Raw genomic sequence first — 19,602 nt, 5'->3', positions numbered from 1 at the left:
TAGCAGATGAAGCATTTTAGAGTATCGTTTTCTGTATCCTGTTGTTGCAGGAATTTTAAGTAACTGCTCTATTTTTTAAAAAAGAAATCTCTTTTCTTCACACATTCTGGGGGTGGGGGCAACACTGTCTGGGTGAAGTTGGGTTCAGGTTACAAGGCAGATTACCAAATTAGAGGCAAAGGTCTTTTCTCGTTTGTGTTTTTTGCAAGTCTGCACCTGTGACAACATTCCACATCCCAAAAAATAAATAACTGTAGAGAATGTGTCTGCTTTTAGCATTAATTTTCTTTAATATGTAAATTCTATCCTTAATCTATATATTTTAATATATACTTCATGAGCAAATCCATCATTTGCTCTTATTGTCAGTAAGTGACAGTATTGGAGGGAGTGACTTGTTAGTGCATTATGATGCACTGGTGTCCCATCCAGTGTGTACCCTGCCTTGCGCCCACTGCATGCTGGAATAGGCTCCAGCTCCCCTGAACTGGGTGAAGCTGTTAGAAAATGGATGGATGATTCACGGCAATGCTTAAAATGAATGTTACTGGTTAGCCCATGTGCTCATCTCCCATCTTTCTCTGGGGTGTGAAGCTGTGAGGCGGTGTAGTCCTCCCACTCTCAACTCTCTCCACAGGTATGAGGTGTTGCAGTTCTGCTGGCTTCCTCCTGACAAGAGGGCCACAACCGAGGAAGTCCACCGGCTGCTCACCTACCTCCGCATGCAGGGCCAGAAGGAGTCTGAGGACGACTTTGAGCAGCGGTGGAACGCACTCAAGCCCAACCCCTCCGCCCGCCCCACCACGGTCAGCCACTCGTCCTTCCCCATCCTGGAGCAGTTTGTGGATGATGGGCCGGGCCGCGAGCTGGACGAGGTTCTGACGGTGACAGAGACCAGCCGCGGCCTCAGCTTCGAGTACGTCTGGGAGGCGGCCAAGCACGACCACTACAATGACCGCGGCCCGTCCTGCGCCGACACCACCCTCAACTACCACAGCATGTTCTTCCCCGTGCCGCCCTACGAGAAGCCCGCGGCTCTCCAGACCGGAGCCCAGAGAGGCGCCGACGGCGGGGCTCAGGCCCCTTTGGCTGGGGTCCCCGGCGTCCTTCCTGTCTTTGATGCCCACAAAACGGCCACAGGGAGCGAATACTACATCCAGCTGGAGGAGCAGGGGGAGGGCAGCCTGGAGGTGGACGAGAACCAGGGCCCCCTGGGCTCACGAGAGGCCCCAGACCGAGAGCTGCCCCAGGACAGGCAGTCCCAGCAGTATGTAGTGCTCCGTGACATCCGCTTGGACGAGTCCAGCACAGACGTCGACTTCTTTCACCGCAGCATAGATTCCAAGGATTCGAATTTACCCGAGAGTCAGGCAGGGTCCTCCAGTGATCTGGAGAGCCCCTATCACACGAACATCTTCAGAGAGAGTGCTACCAAATTGGAGGACTCCGGGTCATGGAGCAGGAGTTTCCTGGAGCTGCCTGAGCTCAACGGGAACCGCTTCCAGAAAGGGCTGTCGCTGGTAGCGGGTCTGGAGTCTGACCTCAAGACCACAGAGAAGAGCTTTGGGAGTTCTTTTTTAGGAGACGACCAGGAAGCAGTTTATTTGGAGAGCACAAGGGAAAGCCCTGACTCAGTGCGATTACTGAATGCTGAGAAGCTGACGGACAACTTCTTGTTCCTCAAAGAGAACCACCTAATGAAGGATGGCGAGACTTTGTCAAGGGGCAGCAAGGCTTTGAGTGTCGGTTTCTTAGACGCTGAGCTCAACGGCATTCCAGAACCAAACTTCAGTGAGGTTTCTGCGGATAGTTTAGATATCACGTCTTCAAGCAAGGATGAAATAGCTGAGAAAGCTGACCTAAAAAGTCCCTCAACGTGTGAAGGGGATTCTGTACCCTCCAAGAAGGAACTGTTGCACTTTCTTAGCCCAGCTGTGAATGATCCTCTGCAGCCTTTAGGAAATAAAGAAACATTGTTGCCTTCAAGTTCACTGATTATAGGAGAAAGCTGTAATGACCATCTACAGTGTAAAAGTAGCTCTTCCAATGAAGAATGTGTTGTGCTTAATTCCTCCGAAACAGAGACTGAATTTAGTCTTGACTCTACCTCTAGGAGAGCTGAAGTCCCCACAAGTCCTTCCACTTACCACCAACCTACCCTGTTCCCTGAAAGTGCCACTAACAATATCTTGTGCAATGTTGCCAAAAACCATAGCCTGGAAGAAGATTTAGGAGCTCCAGAAGAAGACGAGCCTCTTGTGGTGATCGAAGATCCTGCAAATCATGGCAGTCTTTCAGGTCCCTCTGCATGTGACAGGAAAGCTGCTTTGGACATTGGCCTTGCCAATGAGGATTCTGTAAGCAACACGGTCAAAGACATTCAAGGTAATGAACAGCATGTACCCTCCAGTTTACAGCCTATTAATGACTCTGAGCACAAGGAAGCCCTGATCAACTTTGAGAGTAATGATATCTCTGATGACTTGTCATCACATACGACATCTGCTCATTGTCTGGACCAGATAAGCCAAGATAGCCTCCTTGAGGATAGTATGTCAACTACTATGCTAACCATCGAGCATTCGGCAGAAACGCCAGACTCTTTGGATTCACTGGATATGCATGGGTTGGTAGGGCCAGCGGAAACGCTGAATACTACTGCTCCTCAGAAGCTCCAGCCTCCTTATAAAACCGCAGACAGTGGCTATGAAACGGAGAATCTGGAGTCTCCTGAGTGGAATTCCCAGTCTGCTGTCAAAGATTCTTCCCCAGAGGAATACGTGCCAAGCATCTCCGAGGAACCGGCCCCTGTGCTCCTCCCACCCCCGGAGATCATCATCTCGGAGGTGGAGACCATGCTGGGCGTGGAGGAAGAGGCCACAGCCACTCATCCGCAGGACGCCAGAGCTCCCGGTGTGGAATTGTTCTCCAGTGCCAACCAAAACTCTTACCGTGACTCGGCATACTTCTCCGATAACGATTCGGAGCCGGATAAGAAGCTGGAAGAAGTGGGTGGCAGCAGCACCCATGAGGTCTGCGTTTCCTCGGATGCCGATATTGCCGTCAGTGCCGGGTGCACGCCGAGTCTGGACACTGCTGCTGCAGAGGCAGGGGAGCTCGCGATGGCACAGCTGGAGGGGCGGGCAGCTGAAGCAGCCGTGGATAGGCCTCAGGAAGATCGGGCAGAGGAGCCCAGGCTTATGGACAGAGTCGGGCAGAACAGCCTGCCAGAGCTGGTACTCACCACTGAAGAGGACTGGGACAGGGAAGTGCCAGTGTCCATTGACGGCAGCGAAGACCTGGAGGGGCCTGATCTCGAGGTTCTTTCTGGTCCAGAGTCCGCGGCGGGCGTCGATCCTGTCGGGTCCACAGACCCCCCCAGGGCTGCTGAGCCCCCTGATTTTGCAGAGGCCTCTTTCCCAGCATCACAGTTGCACTCTACAGGGGACACTATGTTGCATGAGAAGCTGTCACTGTCCCACCAGGGCGAGGGGCACAAGCTGAAGGAGCCCGACATCGAAGGGAAGTACCTGGGCAAGCTGGACAGCCTGACCATGGCAGGGGTGTTGGAGGACGGCATGGAGGCGGACGAGGAAGACGAGAACAGCGACGACTCGGACGACGACATGCGCGCGTACCACCTACACAGCACCAGCTCCGACAGCGAGGAGGACATCGTGCACCCTGTGCCCATCATCATCAGCAACAATGACGCCTCAGCCATGAACCTCAAGAGCCTGCTGAAGGGTTCCTCCCCCTGCGGGGCCCGGCCCCCGTCACCAGAGGGCGACTCTGAGCTCAGGAGGAAGGCTGTGTCCTTCTTTGATGATGTCACAGTTTACCTCTTTGACCAGGTACCAGGATCTTTTCACTTTTGTTAATGACACTTATCGTTATTGCTGTTTGGTTGAAAGCTTAATATGAGATGACAGACAGGGATTACATCAAAAGACGCTCATCCTCATTCTCCGGGAAACCGAGCACAGCCTTGAATAATTTTAAAACATAGGAAAATGGAATCATCAGACCTAAACATGTGCAATGAGCATTCCTGTTTATTTTATCTGTGCTTAATACCACTGAAGTATCTGATCTAGTCTTAGTAACACCAGTGTGAAAAAAGGCCAATGCAGGGTGAAATTTATGATTTGTTTGAATCTGAATTTTATATTAAGGAGTTCAATCATAAGGGTTATATTTCGAGCTGCAGATAAGGCTTAGTGTATCATCTCTCCAGGGTTTGGAGCTGTGTACTCCAGGAAGCAATAGACGGCGTCTTTCACTTTTCCTGCCCTGCTGTGTGATAAAACATGTATTACGGCCACACAGAGATGTGTGCTACAAACATATATTATTGCAATGTGAAGACCTGAATCTTTTTATTCTCTGTAGTATCTCACAGCCACGCACACAAAGGCTCTTTTGTTGCAACAAGGGCTATTTTGGAATACTTGGTTATTACTGCTGTGAGTCAGAATAGAAGAGCTTATGTTTAGGATTCAATTTATTCTTCTGAAAGGAACAGGTACAAAAAACCTCATAGCTTGATGCAGGTTCATAATCTCAGCCTTTCCTGGGCTGCAGAAAGGCAGAATAAAGCTGTTGCAGGATTTCAAGTGCAGTTTTTTTTCATGCTTCGAACCAAGGCAGAGGGGGGTCGACAGGAGCACGACCCGAGCAGGGCTGATCAGACAGGTGTTAGAGATTGAAGGTTTGTCAAGTCTGGGCTTTTCTGAGTTCTGGCTGTTCCAGAGAAAAGGATCTGCAGTGTGAAGTTTGAACTCGAGTGATGCCTTGGTCTGCTCGCCCGCTCAAACCTCACGTCTCATTTCAGGAGACCCCCACCAAGGAGCTGGGGGACCCCTCCTCCTCCCGTCCCAACAGCCGGGTGTCCGAGTTCAGCAGCCCCGTGTCCTCCTCCAGCTACCTGAACAGGTTCACGAACTCGGAGAGCTCCACAGACGAAGAGGGTACGCGGCAGCGACGCATCGTCTCCACCTAGGAAATCCTCTTGGAATTAGGCTGTTCTGAAGGCCTGGGCCTTCCTAGGTTTTTAACTCGAGTTAAACAAATTGCTTTTTGAGATCCAGTCTCTTTATGTGATAATAAAGCTGAGTTAAGTGTCAACTAGGTGGCACCAATTCCACGGTTCACTTAAAGGGGAGCTGCAGGGCTGTTTTTATTTTTCAGGGTCAGAGAGAATTGGCGTTGATGAGTGCATTTCAAACCACAGCGAAAGTGAAATATACCCGGTAACGTGTACGACCTCCAATTCACATCAGGAAATAGACCGGACTTCCCTTCCAGTGCGGCAGTGTCACGGTGCCTTCAATATCTGTGATTCAGAACGAGCCCACAGAATTTCCGGCGACGTGTTGCGGCCCTATTACACTGCAAACAAGCAGGCTAGTGAAGACGTGTTGTAATCCAAGATCAATATTGCTTCAAGGCTCCAAGACGGTTTTGCCAACAAATACTGCTTACTTGTTAACTCTGCCTGTAGGTCACGTTGGAACATTTCTGTGGTGAACTGTCTGCTGCACAACCTGCGCTTGTACTGATGTCAGTCATTGCAGTGACGAGGGAGCAGGAAGGGCCGCTTCACGTCGCAATTCTTGTGAGCTCTCACTCTCGCCTTTGGCGACACCAGGGGTTTGATACGACATGGCGACTTGCAACACGAGTCACGATTTTATGCTTCATTTGGAGTTTGTAAAATTTTGCAATACACTCAATTTATTGTGTTTCCGAGATTTGATAACCGGTGTGAGAAACCGAGACCTCAGTCCCCCTTTAAGAATTGGCGTGTTGTGTGCTGTGTTTGTGAGGCTCCACGGCAGGACAAATTTCTCATGCCCACTTTGTACCTCGGCAGGCGGCGGCTTCGAGTGGGACGATGACTTCTCCTCCCCGGAGGCCTCCTTCATGTCCGGCGCGGCCAGCCGCCTGATCCTCGCCAAGACCTCTCCCGCGGCCCCGTCCCGCTACTTCTCCCCGCCGCCGCCCGCCCGCGCGGCCGAGCCCAGCTGGGCGAGCCCCTCCGCGTACTCGCGCTTCTCCATCTCGCCCGCCAGCATCGCCGGCTTCTCCCTCACGCACCTCACCGACTCGGACATCGAGCAAGGAGGCAAGCCCCTCGCCCTCGCCCTCGCCGCGCGGGAGGCCCGGAACCGGGCCCGGGGACATCCGGGCCGTGTTGTCCCGTTCGGTTATAGTAGACACCAGAGACACCCGCCTGCAGTGCGGTTTCCGAGGCCTTTGCCCTTAACTGCACTTTGCGTTTGTCCAGAGAGGAAGTACGTTCTGCTCTCATACACAAGAGGCAATGCCTTCGCCCTCCTGCCCTCAGCGCAGCTGGGGAACTGTGGCTTGATGTCCCTCTCACACACACACACACACCCCAACAGTAATCGTCATCAGCCCTACAAAAGGCAGTGTCTTGTAGTGTTTTCCCTGTCGCAGCCCGCTGGCTGGAGGTGGGGGCTGGTGTGGAAGGGCCGCAGGTTGACTCTGGCCGCTGATGGCTGCCCGGCTGCCGAGTGGCGAGTGGCGCCAGCCTGCGACCGGCCGCAGCTCCTGCCGAGCAGCCCTGACGCGCCTGAGAGCACAGCTCTGTTGCCATGAGGACACGGGAGGCTGTGCTTGTTTGAGTTTCATCTGCAGCCTTGGGCTCATGGAAAGAGTGACTTGTCCCTTTTCCCGTTTTTATGATTTTGCATGAGTCAGTGTTTAATGGCCTGTACGGCGGACTATAATGTTTTTTTTAAGCAGCTGAGGCACATTGAAAAACATTCAGAGGACATCTGCTCCTTCTTGCCAGGCGCTGGCTGAGTGCCTGGTGACACTGCAAAGAAACAGACAGGAGAGAAACCTCATGGTTTGATGCAGGTCCATCATCTCAGAACAAAGATCTTGGATAAGAATAAAGCTATTGTGAAGCAGGACTTTTTTTTATTCTTTGAACCAAAGTAGAGAGAAGACAAGAGTCCAGCCTGAGCAGTGATCAGGCTTTGTTAGAGATCTGTTGTGATACGGCTGGGCTTTGGGGTTCTGGCTGTCTGTACCCAGCAGTGCCACCCTCAGCGGACGCTGTGATTGTAAGATCTGATGGGACAGCACTTGCATTTGGGCTCTTGCTGCTCTTCTCCTCTTTACATACCTCGCCGTCATGCACACTCTGTTCCATCCAGATGTGCATTTAGACGCACAGATGTTAACAAGTAGAGCTCTAGGGATTTTATTCGCTTTGTTAGAGATGGATCTTAGGTCTGTTTTCCGCCATTGTTGACGGCCTGTTCTGGCCGGTCTCTGGTTTGATTGGTGGTGCCCTCAGCAGGTCTTGCAAGTGTCTCCTCATGGTTAATGTGATTGTAACCCTTTGTGGAAAACTGTGCCCACATAGTTGCTTTGCTCTTCCCCAGTGAATAAGAGATTAATGAGCTGGAACAGAAAAGATAACACACACCATAAAATAAGGATAGCACTCCCCTTGTGATATTCCTGGGATAAGATTATCAGATGGGTGAAAATGTATCATTGTGCTTTAATCTTGAATTTTATTCTGTGGTGCAGAAAATAAGCAGATCTTTTGACTCGGCCCCAGAGTTTGTTTTAAATGCAGTAAGATACCTTGTGAGCTATCCTAGGCTAATCCGCTTTAATGTTAATGCTCCACGTCCTGCCTGAGGAGCTTTTTTATTTCCAGTTCTGACGTCGTACAGATTCCAGCTGTGGACGTGGAAAGGGGGTGGTGTTTCTAAACCTGAGCAGGTGCAGAGTAGAACCTGAGCTCCAGCTTTGCGTCTGTAATCGGAGCATGCTCCAAAGGCGCGGAAAACTCTGCTCCCGCATCTTCTCACTCTGGGCACAGATTGATGTCAGGGGAAGAATAACCCGTCACTCCCACCGGTGCACTGACATTTCAGGTGCAGAGTCGTCCCGTCTGCGCGCGCGTGTACGATGCAGTTCGTTTTTTCTCAAATCGTTTAACACCCCGGCCTCACGTTAGAGCTTCAGAGTGTTCTTTAACGTAGCTCGTAGCTCGCAGCCTTTGCCCTACCACGGGAGAGAAGTGGAATGAATATGCACGCCTCTGGCCACGTGCACCGTCTCTGCACTCGGCTAGCGCACCACCCAAACAGCAGGGTTAGGGCTGGTAGAGGAGTGATGCAGCTCTTTCTGAAACACACTAAACCCGAGGAGACCACCTCACTCTGCTCTGTGACTGGGGATTCCTGGTCACAGGTGAAGAAATGATGAAGCCCAGCATCTCTGGGCTGTCAGTGCCTGAAAGCGCTTGGACATTCTTCTCTTTTAGCTCTGTTTTTAGCAGAATTCCAGGAACAAACAACAGGAAGCACAGAGCCTCTGTTCTGCTAGATCATTAATTGTCTTTCTTCACAGCAAAATTTTTCATAGGAACAATTCTAAAGGCAGTGGAGTTAAAAATAGCAAATCTACAGTTTGTGCATCAGGGTCTGTTCAAGGTCTGCCTGAAGATAATCACACATTCCAGTGTGTGTGTGAGCTGGAGAGGACAGAATGTGGGTATAGGTGATACACTAGGTATAGAGTACACATGGCGCTCTCTTAGGAAAATGTCACTAGGAGAGTTTATCTGCGAGCAAAGCAAATAAAAAAAATGGGTCCCAGTTTGATATGTGAAATTCATTTGCACATTTCCACCTTTACGGCGGCAGTCCAGCGCAGACTGATTAGATATGCAGGCAGCAGCAGGCGGAGAAGGGGTGTGTTCCTGGCAGAGGGCTGCAGTGGAGGGTCCTGACACATCAAGGGCGTTAAGGAATGGGGGGGTGAGGCGGGCAGGTCCAGGAACTCCAGGAACCTGTACAGGTGTGCTGGGGAGGGACAGGTCAGGGCTGATGAGAGTGGTTTTGATGCATCTGTTTTTGTCCTTTGGAGGGATGTTTTTTTCTTCTCCTTCTCCAGCTGCTGCTGCGTCTTGATGCGTGTGTCTCCTTGGTGCCGTTTCCAGAACAGCACAGATTGTTCAGTGCCACGCTGGACGCTGGTGCTGCCGTGTCAGAATTAGCTGATACTCTGTCCACTTCAATATTCATTGATAAGAGGCAGCATCAGGCGACGTGCTTCTGACTGCTTTTGTCGTCTTCTTCTCTTTCCAGGAAGCAGCGAGGATGGGGAGAAGGACTAAGCGAGGTCTTGTTCCACCTGCTTTCACCGGCAGAGCTGCACTGGGCACGGGCACTGCTGCAGGGCAGCTGAGACCTCTGAGGGGGCTGCTGTTCAGCTCTGGCTGGGCAGCCCCCGTCTCAGGGGCAGCGGAACGGGGCTGAATTCACCACCGAGCAGCAGGCATGAGAAACGCCCAAACCCCACACCCCTCGCTCCCCACATTGATTTAAGAACTGGACAGGTCGGGCGCAGGCCTGAGAGTTTTCACGGTTATAAAAAAAATGACAGTTTAAAGTATTATTTTCTTAAAGAAGCTGTACAGGCAAGAAGAAATCGTACTGTGTGCTGTTTGCTTTTAAGTCACTGCAGTTGCATTTCATTCTGGTTGTCTGAGTACGGGGCTGACTCGTTGTTTTATGCATTTTGTAATGCACTGGATTTACCTGCAGGATCTTCAGCACTGCACAGAGGACCGTCAGGCATAGCTTTCCCCACTGTTGAGCAATAAGGGGAAGCACAGCCCCCTGCATGGGAGCCCTACACACTGCAGAAGGCAGCAGCTTTGTGTGGCGTCCAGAGAGATGAGTTTCAAGATGATTTCTGTGCTGCTGACAAAAGAAGAAAAGTCTTAGGTTTTGTGTGCTCGCTGCTGGTTTTGAAAACAGCTGGACATGTGGTTCTCTTCAAGTCAAGATCTGCTCATATTTTGGGTTTCGTTGTTTGCCGTGTTCTGGAGAAAGTGGCAATGTGTCTCATTTCATGCACTGTCACAAACCCATGATAACCATAGCAACCCTGACGATAGCGATAACGATCTGGTGTTGGGGCCAGTGATTGGTGCACAGCGGTTGAGGGCACTTTTAGCTGTTGCAGACAGAATCTAATTTCTGTTCATGGGCTGCAGGTGCCTGTCAGGATCTGTGTGCACAGGGCCTAGGTGGCTGCTGTATACTACTTCAGCAGCCAGGGTTTGTTTGTTTAAAACATAACTTATACTTCTTTCCTCTGTCTCTCTTCACTACAGAGCAGATAAAGGCACATGCCTGCTCCAGTGCATGTAAATTAAAGATAGTCTGTGTCCTTAGACTATAAAACATTCCAAAACACTTTGCTGGAACTGCACTAAGAGCTGACTTTACAGACCGCCAGTTTAAATATGTGCAAAAAGCAAAGGATCCACTTTGTTGCACCATTGTTGTATGTGCGAGGAGGTATTTGCTGTAAGGCTGTTAATCTTTGTTTCCTTTTTAATGAAGGAGTTGTATTAAAGGGAGGAAGGAAGCTAGCACTACGTTTTGTTTTCAGATTTTTTTGGTTTGCTTCAGTAAAAGAAAGCAAATCTTAGGTTGGATTTGTTTGTGTGGGGGGGGGGGGAGTACAGCCGATAATAATTTTGATCTTCAGAGAATGCAAAATCTTGATCATTTGTTTTAAAACGGAAAGCCACAGCTACCAGTGTGTGTTCTGCTGTTCAAACATTAAAAACCCAAATGAACAGACAGGCGGGGCAGTTTGTGTTTGTTGTTACGCAGGCTGGCTGCTCTCCTTACTTGAGTTGTTTTAATTACTGTTTGCCGTCTGTTAAAAGAGCTGAAGTTTCTTGAGGATACCAGAATGTAGTATAAATAAGCATGGTATTACAAGAACAGAAGTGCAATGAAAAACCTTGTTTTTACTAGTTTATAGGAATAACCAGTCTCAGTGCAATGGTCTCTGTGTATGTCATGCCAACATGCAGTAATTCATGGAGGAACATGAGCTATAACATGATACACTCTCCCTGACCTCGTGCATTATTATTCCTACAGCAGAGATCTACAGAACTGTAGAGAAAAGGCTTGGTGTTTTTTTTTAGTGAAACTGCATCATAAAGACTGTGATCCCCTTGCGTTTGCATGTAATGCACTACATTTCAGGTTTCATAGACGCATAAAAAGTTATGAGCTTGGGTTCAGGTGACCACTGGAAAATGGAAGAATAAGACTTTTCCTTTTTTAGATATTCTCTTCGTCAGTGGAACGGTTAGCCCGTAGACTGAATTAGCAAAACTCAGAATTTAACAAGTCAGTCAGATTTTGACACTTTAATCTAGTTAAATTTGACAAAGTGCCAGATGTCTGTCTGATTCATTGCGTGTTTGGAGTGCAGCAGCTGAGAAACATAACCCTATTAGAAGCAAATCCAACTGGAACTCAGAAGCATTACTGAGACTTTGTATAAAGTAGTATACAATAATACAAAAAATAAATTGATATAAAGAATTCAAAAAGTTCTTCCAGACTTAACTGGTTAAACATGGAGATGTCTTAGTTTGTTAAGGCAATAGCTTTCAAGTGGTTAACAGGTGGAGGAATCCCAAAGATTATTTTATAAATGGTGAACGCTTTTCAAAATTTAAACACCAGTTGTTTCGGATATGTTGTTAGTAGGTGCCCTTTTTATTCAAGTACAGTAGTTACTGTATTTAAAAAGGTTAATATTTGTAATATCAGGAGCCTGTGCTACAGATAAACTTGAAATTTTATTTTAAAGAATTCTGATGTTTTATTCTTCAAACATTTGCTTAATCTTGCACATTTGAGAAGTGTAACTTAATGTTGAATGGTACTGATGTATATAAATGTTATAATTTTGTCTGTAAATGGGGAATGATGTAACCAAGTCCTAGGTATGAGGTTTTCATTTTGTAATTTAATAGCTACATAAAGGCAGCATATCACGATTTAAAAAAAAAAGCTAAAATTAAATTAAACAAACAGAAAAGAAATCTTCAGGTCATCCTGTCCTTAAAAAGTGTACATTTTTAAAAATTGTAATATTTTTACTTCACGTTGATGATCATGCATAGTGTAATTCAATGAAATGTTTATAATGAAAAACACTATGTCTATTTAATATGGAGATTAAATGAAAATTGACTTGTAAATTGATTTTTGTTTGTCTGTATTTTTCTTTTTGCCTTGGGAGTCACCCCTCCTCTATTTCATGATTCTTAGCATCAGGACGACTGTGGCAGAATAAGAGTCATTATCGGTTGGTAAGTGACGTCTGGAGCCCTTATCGCCATGCTGCTGGAATACTGTATTCTGCTGAATTTGCTGTTCCTCTCCGTCTTCAAAGTATAGTAGGAGTGACCATCAACCCTGTGTCAGCTGCACAGTTGAGTAGGACGTCTGCACTGCAAATGGTTTAAAATATTTTGTTCCGTTCTGCACTTTTCAGTGTTTTGCCTGTTTTTAGCTGTCCGGTGTTTAAACTGTGTATATATAAAGTCTACAGTATATATAAATGTATGTTTACAAGGCAAATCTTGCATATATGTTGGACGTTTGAAGAAACATTGAATAGCTCAGGCACAGTGAAAGGCAGGGACCAGGCATCTGGCACGCTGCGGTTTAATCACACCAGCATGCTTGCACTCCACAGGCAAGTCGGCTTGTGCAGCCCATTCGGGGGTTAGCAGCTAACTTGATGAAGTTCTCATCCAGCTGTGTCTCGTAAGAAGACAGGATATTGCCTTCAACGATACTGCCGGGTAGCTTGTCCCACATCCCCGCCACCCTTTGTGTAAAGAAGCACATCCTTATCTCCTGGGCCTCCAGCCTGTCCCACAGCAGCAGCGGTGCGCTGACCGGGTGGGGTGCTATGTCTAGGTTTCTCCCTCCAGCTCTGGAGAGGCAGAGATGCAGTCCGGCAGTGTTGATAGCCCCTTGCCTCAGTTAAATAAGGCAGGGCTTCATCTCAGTTTTTTTTTTACTATTTACGTTGCCTTTTTATATTTTTGATAAGTTTTTCGCTCCAGCTTGTTTCGAGCCGACGTACGTCGCGCCCTGCGGTTCGGGAGACAGGACTGCTCTTTTCTTCGACGCGACCCCAGCGTGAGCCCGCCCTTCGCCTTAACTGAGCTCGAACGAAGCCCGTGCTCCACTCCAGAACAAGAAACGCCCTGTCAGTGCAAATGACCGCAATGCAAATAGAAGCAATATAACTGGTAGAACGGCTATTGAAATCAAGTTGGAAATGCAAAATTCCCCGACTTGTGGCAACAGAAAGGCAAATGGAGAAAAAACAAACAATTGATTTTCTCTAAATATGCAAATACTGTACGATCCCAAAGCCCTGCTTGGTTTTTAAAGGCCGGGTGAGCTTGGAGGGAGACCCCCCTCTATACTCCGGCTTCCTCCTGGCCCGCAGACGGGGAAGACCCAGCGGAGGAGGAGGAGGAGGAGGAGGGTACTGTGCGCCTTCCCCAGCTCTGCGGCCGTGGCCTCCTCTCGTCTCGCCTTGCGCCGCCCTGCCGGTCTGCACGCGCGCCTGTACTCCAGCACCCTCAGCCGAGCACGCGTGTCGTGGACTGTGGACTGGGTTTGCGGGAGAAGCTGTTTTTGTTTGGTTTTTTTATTTCCCACTTTGAAGTTTTAGGCCTTGAAACGTGCCAGGATGCGTCGGTTTCAGGTCAGAACTCCTGCTCTGCACCTACACTTTGCCTAAAGGTTTCAAGTAACACTTTAAAATAGCACAAAAAAAAAGAATCGTCCTTTATTTCCGTAGTACAGGTGGGGAGCTGCGTCAGCATGCGCAGTCTGCAAGGGCACAAGTGATAGGTTTATTCCCTGCTGAAAAGAGAAGAGCGAAAGCACAACGTTTCGGCCGTGAAGTCTTCAGCTGTCCTTCATTTCCTTCTCGCTCTCGCTGTGACGCAGTAGCCACCGCGCGCCGCCGACGCCTGCACGAGCAGCCCCGCGAGCGCCGCCGCCTGATTGGCCCGCCGCGAGCGCGACGTGTACAAGCCGGAGCCACAGGTGGCGGCGGCGCGGCGCGTGCCGCTAGTCGTCCCCGGCTGCCGGCGCTCCGAGCCGCTCGCCTGCGCGCTGGGACACCTGAGCTCACCTGCGCGCTGTCCGCCAGGTAAGTCCACGAACTGGCCTCGCAAAGCAGGAGAAAACTCCACGGCGGTGTGTCTATCCGCCCTCAAGCTGGGGGGAAATGACAGAATAGTGCCTCCCTAGCTTTCTACTTTTCGTTACGTTTTATGTAGATATAGTAGTTATGATTCTAATTATTGATTAAACAATTATTAATTTAAAAAAGCATAAGGCACAATACGTCGCCTAGAGAACAGGATATGAGCTGAGAAATGCCAGGTGTTCGCCTGGCGCTGTCCTAAAGGTCTGGCTGTTTTGTTTTCTTGTCTTCGGGAAAATGTTAATCGGAGTGCTGGCCAGATCGAGGCTAACGGGGAGAGTGAAATATTTTTCTGTTTCGATTTGGTCTCTTTTGGATGTTTGTGTGTACCTGTGAGGGGGGTTCAGGAGACGTCCCGTCTGGCCTCCGCAGTCTTGCGGTCTTTACCGTTTCTCCAGTGTAGGATGGACGCAGGAGCTGAGCTCTTAGGTAAATCCAGCGTCACGCCCGCTCGCCGCCCGCTGCCCTGTCGCGGTTCAGGAACGGGCTGCTACGTGGACGCACGAAATTAGCACGCAAACCACCTTGAATGCTCCGTTATCAAGTTAGATGGATTTATAACTTCATAATTGAATTATGTCGCTGGGTGATTTTTTTTAAACGCCGCTGATCGCTGGGGTAAAGTCAAACACCTTTTCCAGATAACGACGCGCCTGGGAGCAGGTCAGGCAGTCAACACACCTGGTGCCCTGGAGTTTCAGAGCACTAATCCAGCATTAAGAGCTTTTTCACGAACGGGCTTCTGGAGGAAGGGAGGGAAACGTGTCCATTTTGCCACGAACTGCTCTGTTTTTAACACCCTGTCATTGCTGCTGCAGGGGAATTTGAGTTGATCTCCATCGTGCCTCAGAGATGAACCGTCTGTCGCAGATGTAAATGTAGTTTATCAGGGGCCTTTGCCTTTTATGAAACCAGACCATAACGAAAGGCTTACTAGCTACAACCTGCAGTGTGTAGCAAGCAGCTCTTTAGTGGCCAGACCAGAGGAAAGGCTAATTGATTCATTAGTGAATCCTCCCTGTCCTGGGATGTAAAAAAATGGCACCTCTGAACTCCTGGATTGGCTGCCTGGTCTGGATTGTAAGTAACGGTTAGACCTCGTATCCACGACCGGTTTTTTTCCACTCTGCATCCCGGCCTCACAGTTTCGATGATGGAGTTCAGATCCCACTGAGGGCCCCTGTCTGCGTGGAGTTTGCACGTTCCCACGCGCGCTGGGGTTGTTTTTCAAGGCGCTCTGGTTGACGCCTGTCCCCCAGAGACACGCGGCCCGCAGGTTGGGCCTGGCCGTGACTGGCTGCTCCTGCTGCTGGGGTCTAGGGTTCGGGGCGCCTGTCCCCAGTGGGGAGACAGAGAGACGGGCACTGCGTGAGCTGGACGGGCCCCCTGGGCTCCTCCCACTCGTCCTCCTCCTGATGTAACGGAGTCAGACGCTTCTTTTTAACTCCTCCAGTTCCTCCGTGTTTCCCTTCTGTCTTGCTCTGTAGAATCCCAGTCCACCTGCTCGCTCAGGGCAGGGGTCTCCGTGCGCCCCACCGCCTGGGAAGAAGCTGCCCTTTCCGTCGCGGTCGTCTCCGCCTGCCCGTCCCAGGCCCGCGGCTGCCTCCCGGCCCCGGTCGGTGCCAGGCTCAGCCGAGGCAGGTCCAGCGGCCGCCAGCAGGGGGCGCAGCATGAAGTCGAAAGGCAAGGCGGCGAAGCGCGGCCACCGGCCTCACGCGGAGCCCGAGCCCGTGTCCAGCGAGCCGGAGGGGTCGGAGGCCTCGCTGCGCCTGCGGGCCCCGCGGCGCCGGCCCGGCGGGGAGCCAGGCCCCGCGGGGGGCCCCCGGCGGCGCCGGCCCCACGCCAGCACCAAGGAGCGCCACGTACGGCGGCTGGAGAGCAACGAGCGCGAGCGCCAGCGGATGCACAAGCTCAACAACGCCTTCCAGGCCCTGCGGGAGGCCATCCCCCACGTCAAGGCCGAGAAGAAGCTGTCCAAGATCGAGACGCTCACGCTGGCCCGCAACTACATCCGCTCCCTCACCGCCATCGTGCTGGGCATGTCGGGCGGCTGCCGGGCCCCCGCCGAGGCCCCGGCCCACCCCGGCCCGGCCCGCCGGCTGCAGGGCGAGGAGAGCCTGGCCCGGTACCTCTCCCAGATCCGCAGCTTCAGCCAGGGCAGCTAGCCGGGCCGGGCCGGGCCGAGACCGCACTCCAGAGGCCAGACAGAGCCCCTCGCCCGCCGCTGTGGCTGTGGCTCTGACTGCCCGGCACCCCGACACTGAGGCCTCCTGGAACCCCCCGGCCTGCCCCTCGTTAACGCAGACGAGCGTGTGCAGAGGCGGGACCGCCGGCCGACAACGGGGTGGCCCAGACATCCCCTGGAGGACAAGTGCTCCCCTGAGTGACATCTGGCTCTCACAGATATTTCTTCTCTTTGTTGTTTTTTGAATGGACCTGAAACATTCCTGCCGCGTGTGCTGTCGTCTGGCTCTGGGTGAGGAGCCGCACGTGGGGGAAGAATCGGCACAAAAACGTGATTATAAATATCTGCTTTGTAAACGTCGCATCGTTGTACATGATTGCATCAGGGAGGAGATTCCTACCGCAGAAAGACTCATCTTTCAGAGAGACGCTTGCTTGGTGCTGGTAGCTACATGTGAGAACAGGAAGCCCTGCTGATCCGTGTTTGTGTTTTTATTCCTCTGAAACGCGTATCCCTGAGCTCTCACACACCGCCCCGGCCCAGTGTGACAGGCGCTGCGCCTGTGTTCTCCAGTTCTGTGTAACGAACGGGAGGAATTTCCATTGAGTCCGTAATGAGCCTGTACCTGAGGGCTTGCAGGGCCTCAATACGCCAGTCCTCGAATGACCGCAGAAAAACACCCTTCAGCTTGCGTCCCGCTGAATTCACCCAAAGAGAAATTATGTAAATGTATAGATCTGGAAGCTGATTGACCTGTTTAATATCAAAATTCAAAACAGGGTGCTGCTGCCAATGTTATATCTTTTAATGAAAATGCATTCAAATAGTTTTTTTTTTATCTTCCCGGTTTGAACATTAACTCTGCATAGCAGGCTTCTGAGTTGCGGGTGGGTGAGAATCCTGTGTAGGTGTGTCACTGCATCGTCACTCCAGTTGGCGAAATATTTCTGGTTCTTTCAACAGCCGAACTGCCGCCAGTGTGCAGTTTGAATTAACACTGGACAGATCTGGAGAAAGGTTTTCAGCATCGGAAAAGGCCATTTCCAAATGTAAAGGGAAAGAAAATGTAGCTATTTATCTAAATGACTCCTCTTTCTTCCTCTCAAATTGCTGTGCTAATGTTTACCCATGGTATGAAAATCTCAGTAAAACTGCCAATTCAGAAGAATATGAGAAGGTTCAAACACGAGCCCCTGCCCATCTAGCCATCTAGTTTGTTGGTTAGTAACGAATTGATCTGAGGAGCTACAGGAGATAAAATATTATCTCTGTTTCTTGAAATAAGTCAGTGTATCAGCTTCCCAAACATGGCTGGGGAGCTTGTTCCACACCCCCACCACCTTGTGTGTAAAGAGGTGCCTGTTCTCTTTTTTTTTAAGCACACTTCCCTGTAGTTTTCGTGTGTGTCTGCTGGTGTGGGGATGACTGTGGATGTCTTTGGTCCTTTTGTACTTGTGAATGAAGATATCCTGCTCTTCTGTCGACAAATGATTTCAAATGTGAATGTATTTTTGTCAAAACTCTCCACAGATTTGAAGAATGTTGATCTGATGCAGTTATTTGTAAAGCTTTAGAAATGCTTTACCACTTAGAGCTCGTTTTCCTTGTCCTATCAAAAGTACAAGCTAGTGGTTTCCAAAAGAGGAAAAAAAAAAACACCACGCCAACTAAGTTTTTAATTTGTCAACATCTTTAAAGCAGCAGGCATCTGGGATGATCTGAAGGAGATCTGACAGCCACTAATTGAATCACAGCTGTGAAAACCTGTTATAAGTGTTTTTAATGGACTCTTCTTTAAACATCTATTAGTTCCAGAGCTTTCAGAGATGCTCTATGCATCTGAAATGATTTTCTTGTAAATTGCTGACTGCATGGTGAAGGTTTCTTTAAGTTATCAGCCATTGAAAACCTGATCAGTTGCACCACTTTAGCTCATTTAGGCCGTGACGATCTCAGGTGCAATGAAAACACGTTCACTGGAATCTCTCAGCACGTTTTGTTATATGTTGCTTAGGCTTGTGTATTTACCTTAACTGGCTTTCACTGGGTGACACAGACCCAGAAAGTAGGATGTGTTCTGTAACTCAAATTAACCAATTTCTGCATTTTAATAATTTTCCTGTAAGTATTAAATGCAAGTTGAGTGAAATCGGTTTTGGACTATTAGGTCACTGTATTTATGGAATTCACCATTCCAGTGGAGTGTTGTACATATGTGTGCATTTTTATAGATCTTAAGATGTTTGTGCCTTTTAAACTGTCCATTTTATAGGCCAGTTCTAGGTCACTGTGCTGTTCCTTGGGTCAGTGTTCTAGGTCACAGTGCTTTTTCTTGGGCTGGTGTTCTAGGTCACAGTGCTGTTTCTTGCTTTTTTAGGGGGTGTTTTTCCGGCTGTTAGCAGTGGTTCTGGCACACGAGTGAAAAACGTTAGTCCTTTGAAGGCAAGCATGGAGTACTGCTTCAAGGTAGATGATCTTAATTCAGCGAAGAAGCAGGATGGACTGATTTTAGCACACGTCATCATACCCGAATGAAACAATGGTAATTTATTTAAAAATCCATGTTATAGTCTTTAAGCCTTGTATTCTGGAGCCATCAGAGCTATCTATCTGTAGTATATGTGGGTTTCTGGAATTGCTAGATAAATTTTGGAGTGTATAAAATGGTCTAAAGACGGGATGTTTAATATTGAAAAGCTTTTAAAGACTTACATTATGTGACTGCTTTCTCTCTCTCTCTGTACTTGTATGTAATCACGATGTAGACGATTTTGTTGTGCTAAAATGATCCTGAATGATTTCCACACACAGATCACCATGTCTGAAGAACCACTGTCACGAGCAGTCAAGGTTCTAAACCCTGTTTAAATAGCTTCATGTAAATGAGTTAAGTTACAGTTGTCTCTGCCAAGATACCATGCTGGGCTAATCATGGACACTCCCGATAAGACCTCTAAGGCAAACGCTAGAAAATAAAAACAGTATTTGAATGGAATTCATAACAAGCCTACGAAACCCTAAAATATTAGTGAATTAACCTGTGCCATTTATTTTAAATGTTTTGTGTACATCTTTTGGCATTTACATGGTGAAATACTGTAAAATAAAAATTGATCAAATGTTTTTGGTTACCGGCAGTTGTTTTTTGCAGAACAAAAAAATAGTATCCACAATTTGCATATATTACTCAGCTTGCTGTCCTGCTTGGTGTAAGTAAATGTCCTGGGTGATCATGAGATCACAGACAGCTTTTACAATGGCTCCTGTACATTTTGTCTGCAAGCCACTCAGAAGCCTCT

At 49.1% G+C, this 19,602-nt stretch overlaps 2 protein-coding genes across 2 annotated transcripts in view; both read left to right on the top strand.

Moving 5' to 3' along the window:
• The window catches only part of lmtk2 (lemur tail kinase 2), a 46,331-nt gene extending 34,248 nt beyond the window's left edge, over positions 1 to 12,083 (top strand). The window contains exons 11-14 of the mRNA XM_088936746.1: positions 638 to 3,854; positions 4,835 to 4,970; positions 5,876 to 6,127; positions 9,144 to 12,083. Coding sequence (XP_088792872.1) covers positions 638 to 3,854; positions 4,835 to 4,970; positions 5,876 to 6,127; positions 9,144 to 9,172 — 3,634 coding nt within the window. The 3' untranslated portion in view covers positions 9,173 to 12,083. The remainder of the gene's footprint in view (positions 1 to 637; positions 3,855 to 4,834; positions 4,971 to 5,875; positions 6,128 to 9,143) is intronic.
• Positions 12,084 to 13,995: 1,912 nt separating this feature from the next.
• Positions 13,996 to 19,425, top strand: bhlha15 (basic helix-loop-helix family, member a15). Its single transcript, XM_088936772.1, has 2 exons — positions 13,996 to 14,061; positions 15,606 to 19,425. The coding sequence occupies exon 2, from the start codon at positions 15,789 to 15,791 to the stop codon at positions 16,281 to 16,283; it is 495 nt and encodes a 164-aa protein (XP_088792898.1). The 5' UTR covers positions 13,996 to 14,061; positions 15,606 to 15,788; the 3' UTR covers positions 16,284 to 19,425.
• Positions 19,426 to 19,602: the final 177 nt, after the last annotated feature.

The sequence above is a fragment of the Atractosteus spatula genome, chromosome 18 (assembly GCF_055471065.1).
Source record: "Atractosteus spatula isolate fAtrSpa1 chromosome 18, fAtrSpa1.hap1, whole genome shotgun sequence".
NCBI classification, from domain to species: domain Eukaryota; kingdom Metazoa; phylum Chordata; class Actinopteri; order Semionotiformes; family Lepisosteidae; genus Atractosteus; species Atractosteus spatula.
Note: the sequence above shows the minus strand (reverse complement) of the source record. Positions and strands in the feature narration are given on the sequence as shown.

Bases quoted from the DNA above. Each gene is read 5' to 3' on its own strand.
- bhlha15 (XM_088936772.1), top strand. From the start codon at position 15,789: ATGAAGTCGAAAGGCAAGGCGGCGAAGCGCGGCCACCGGCCTCACGCG.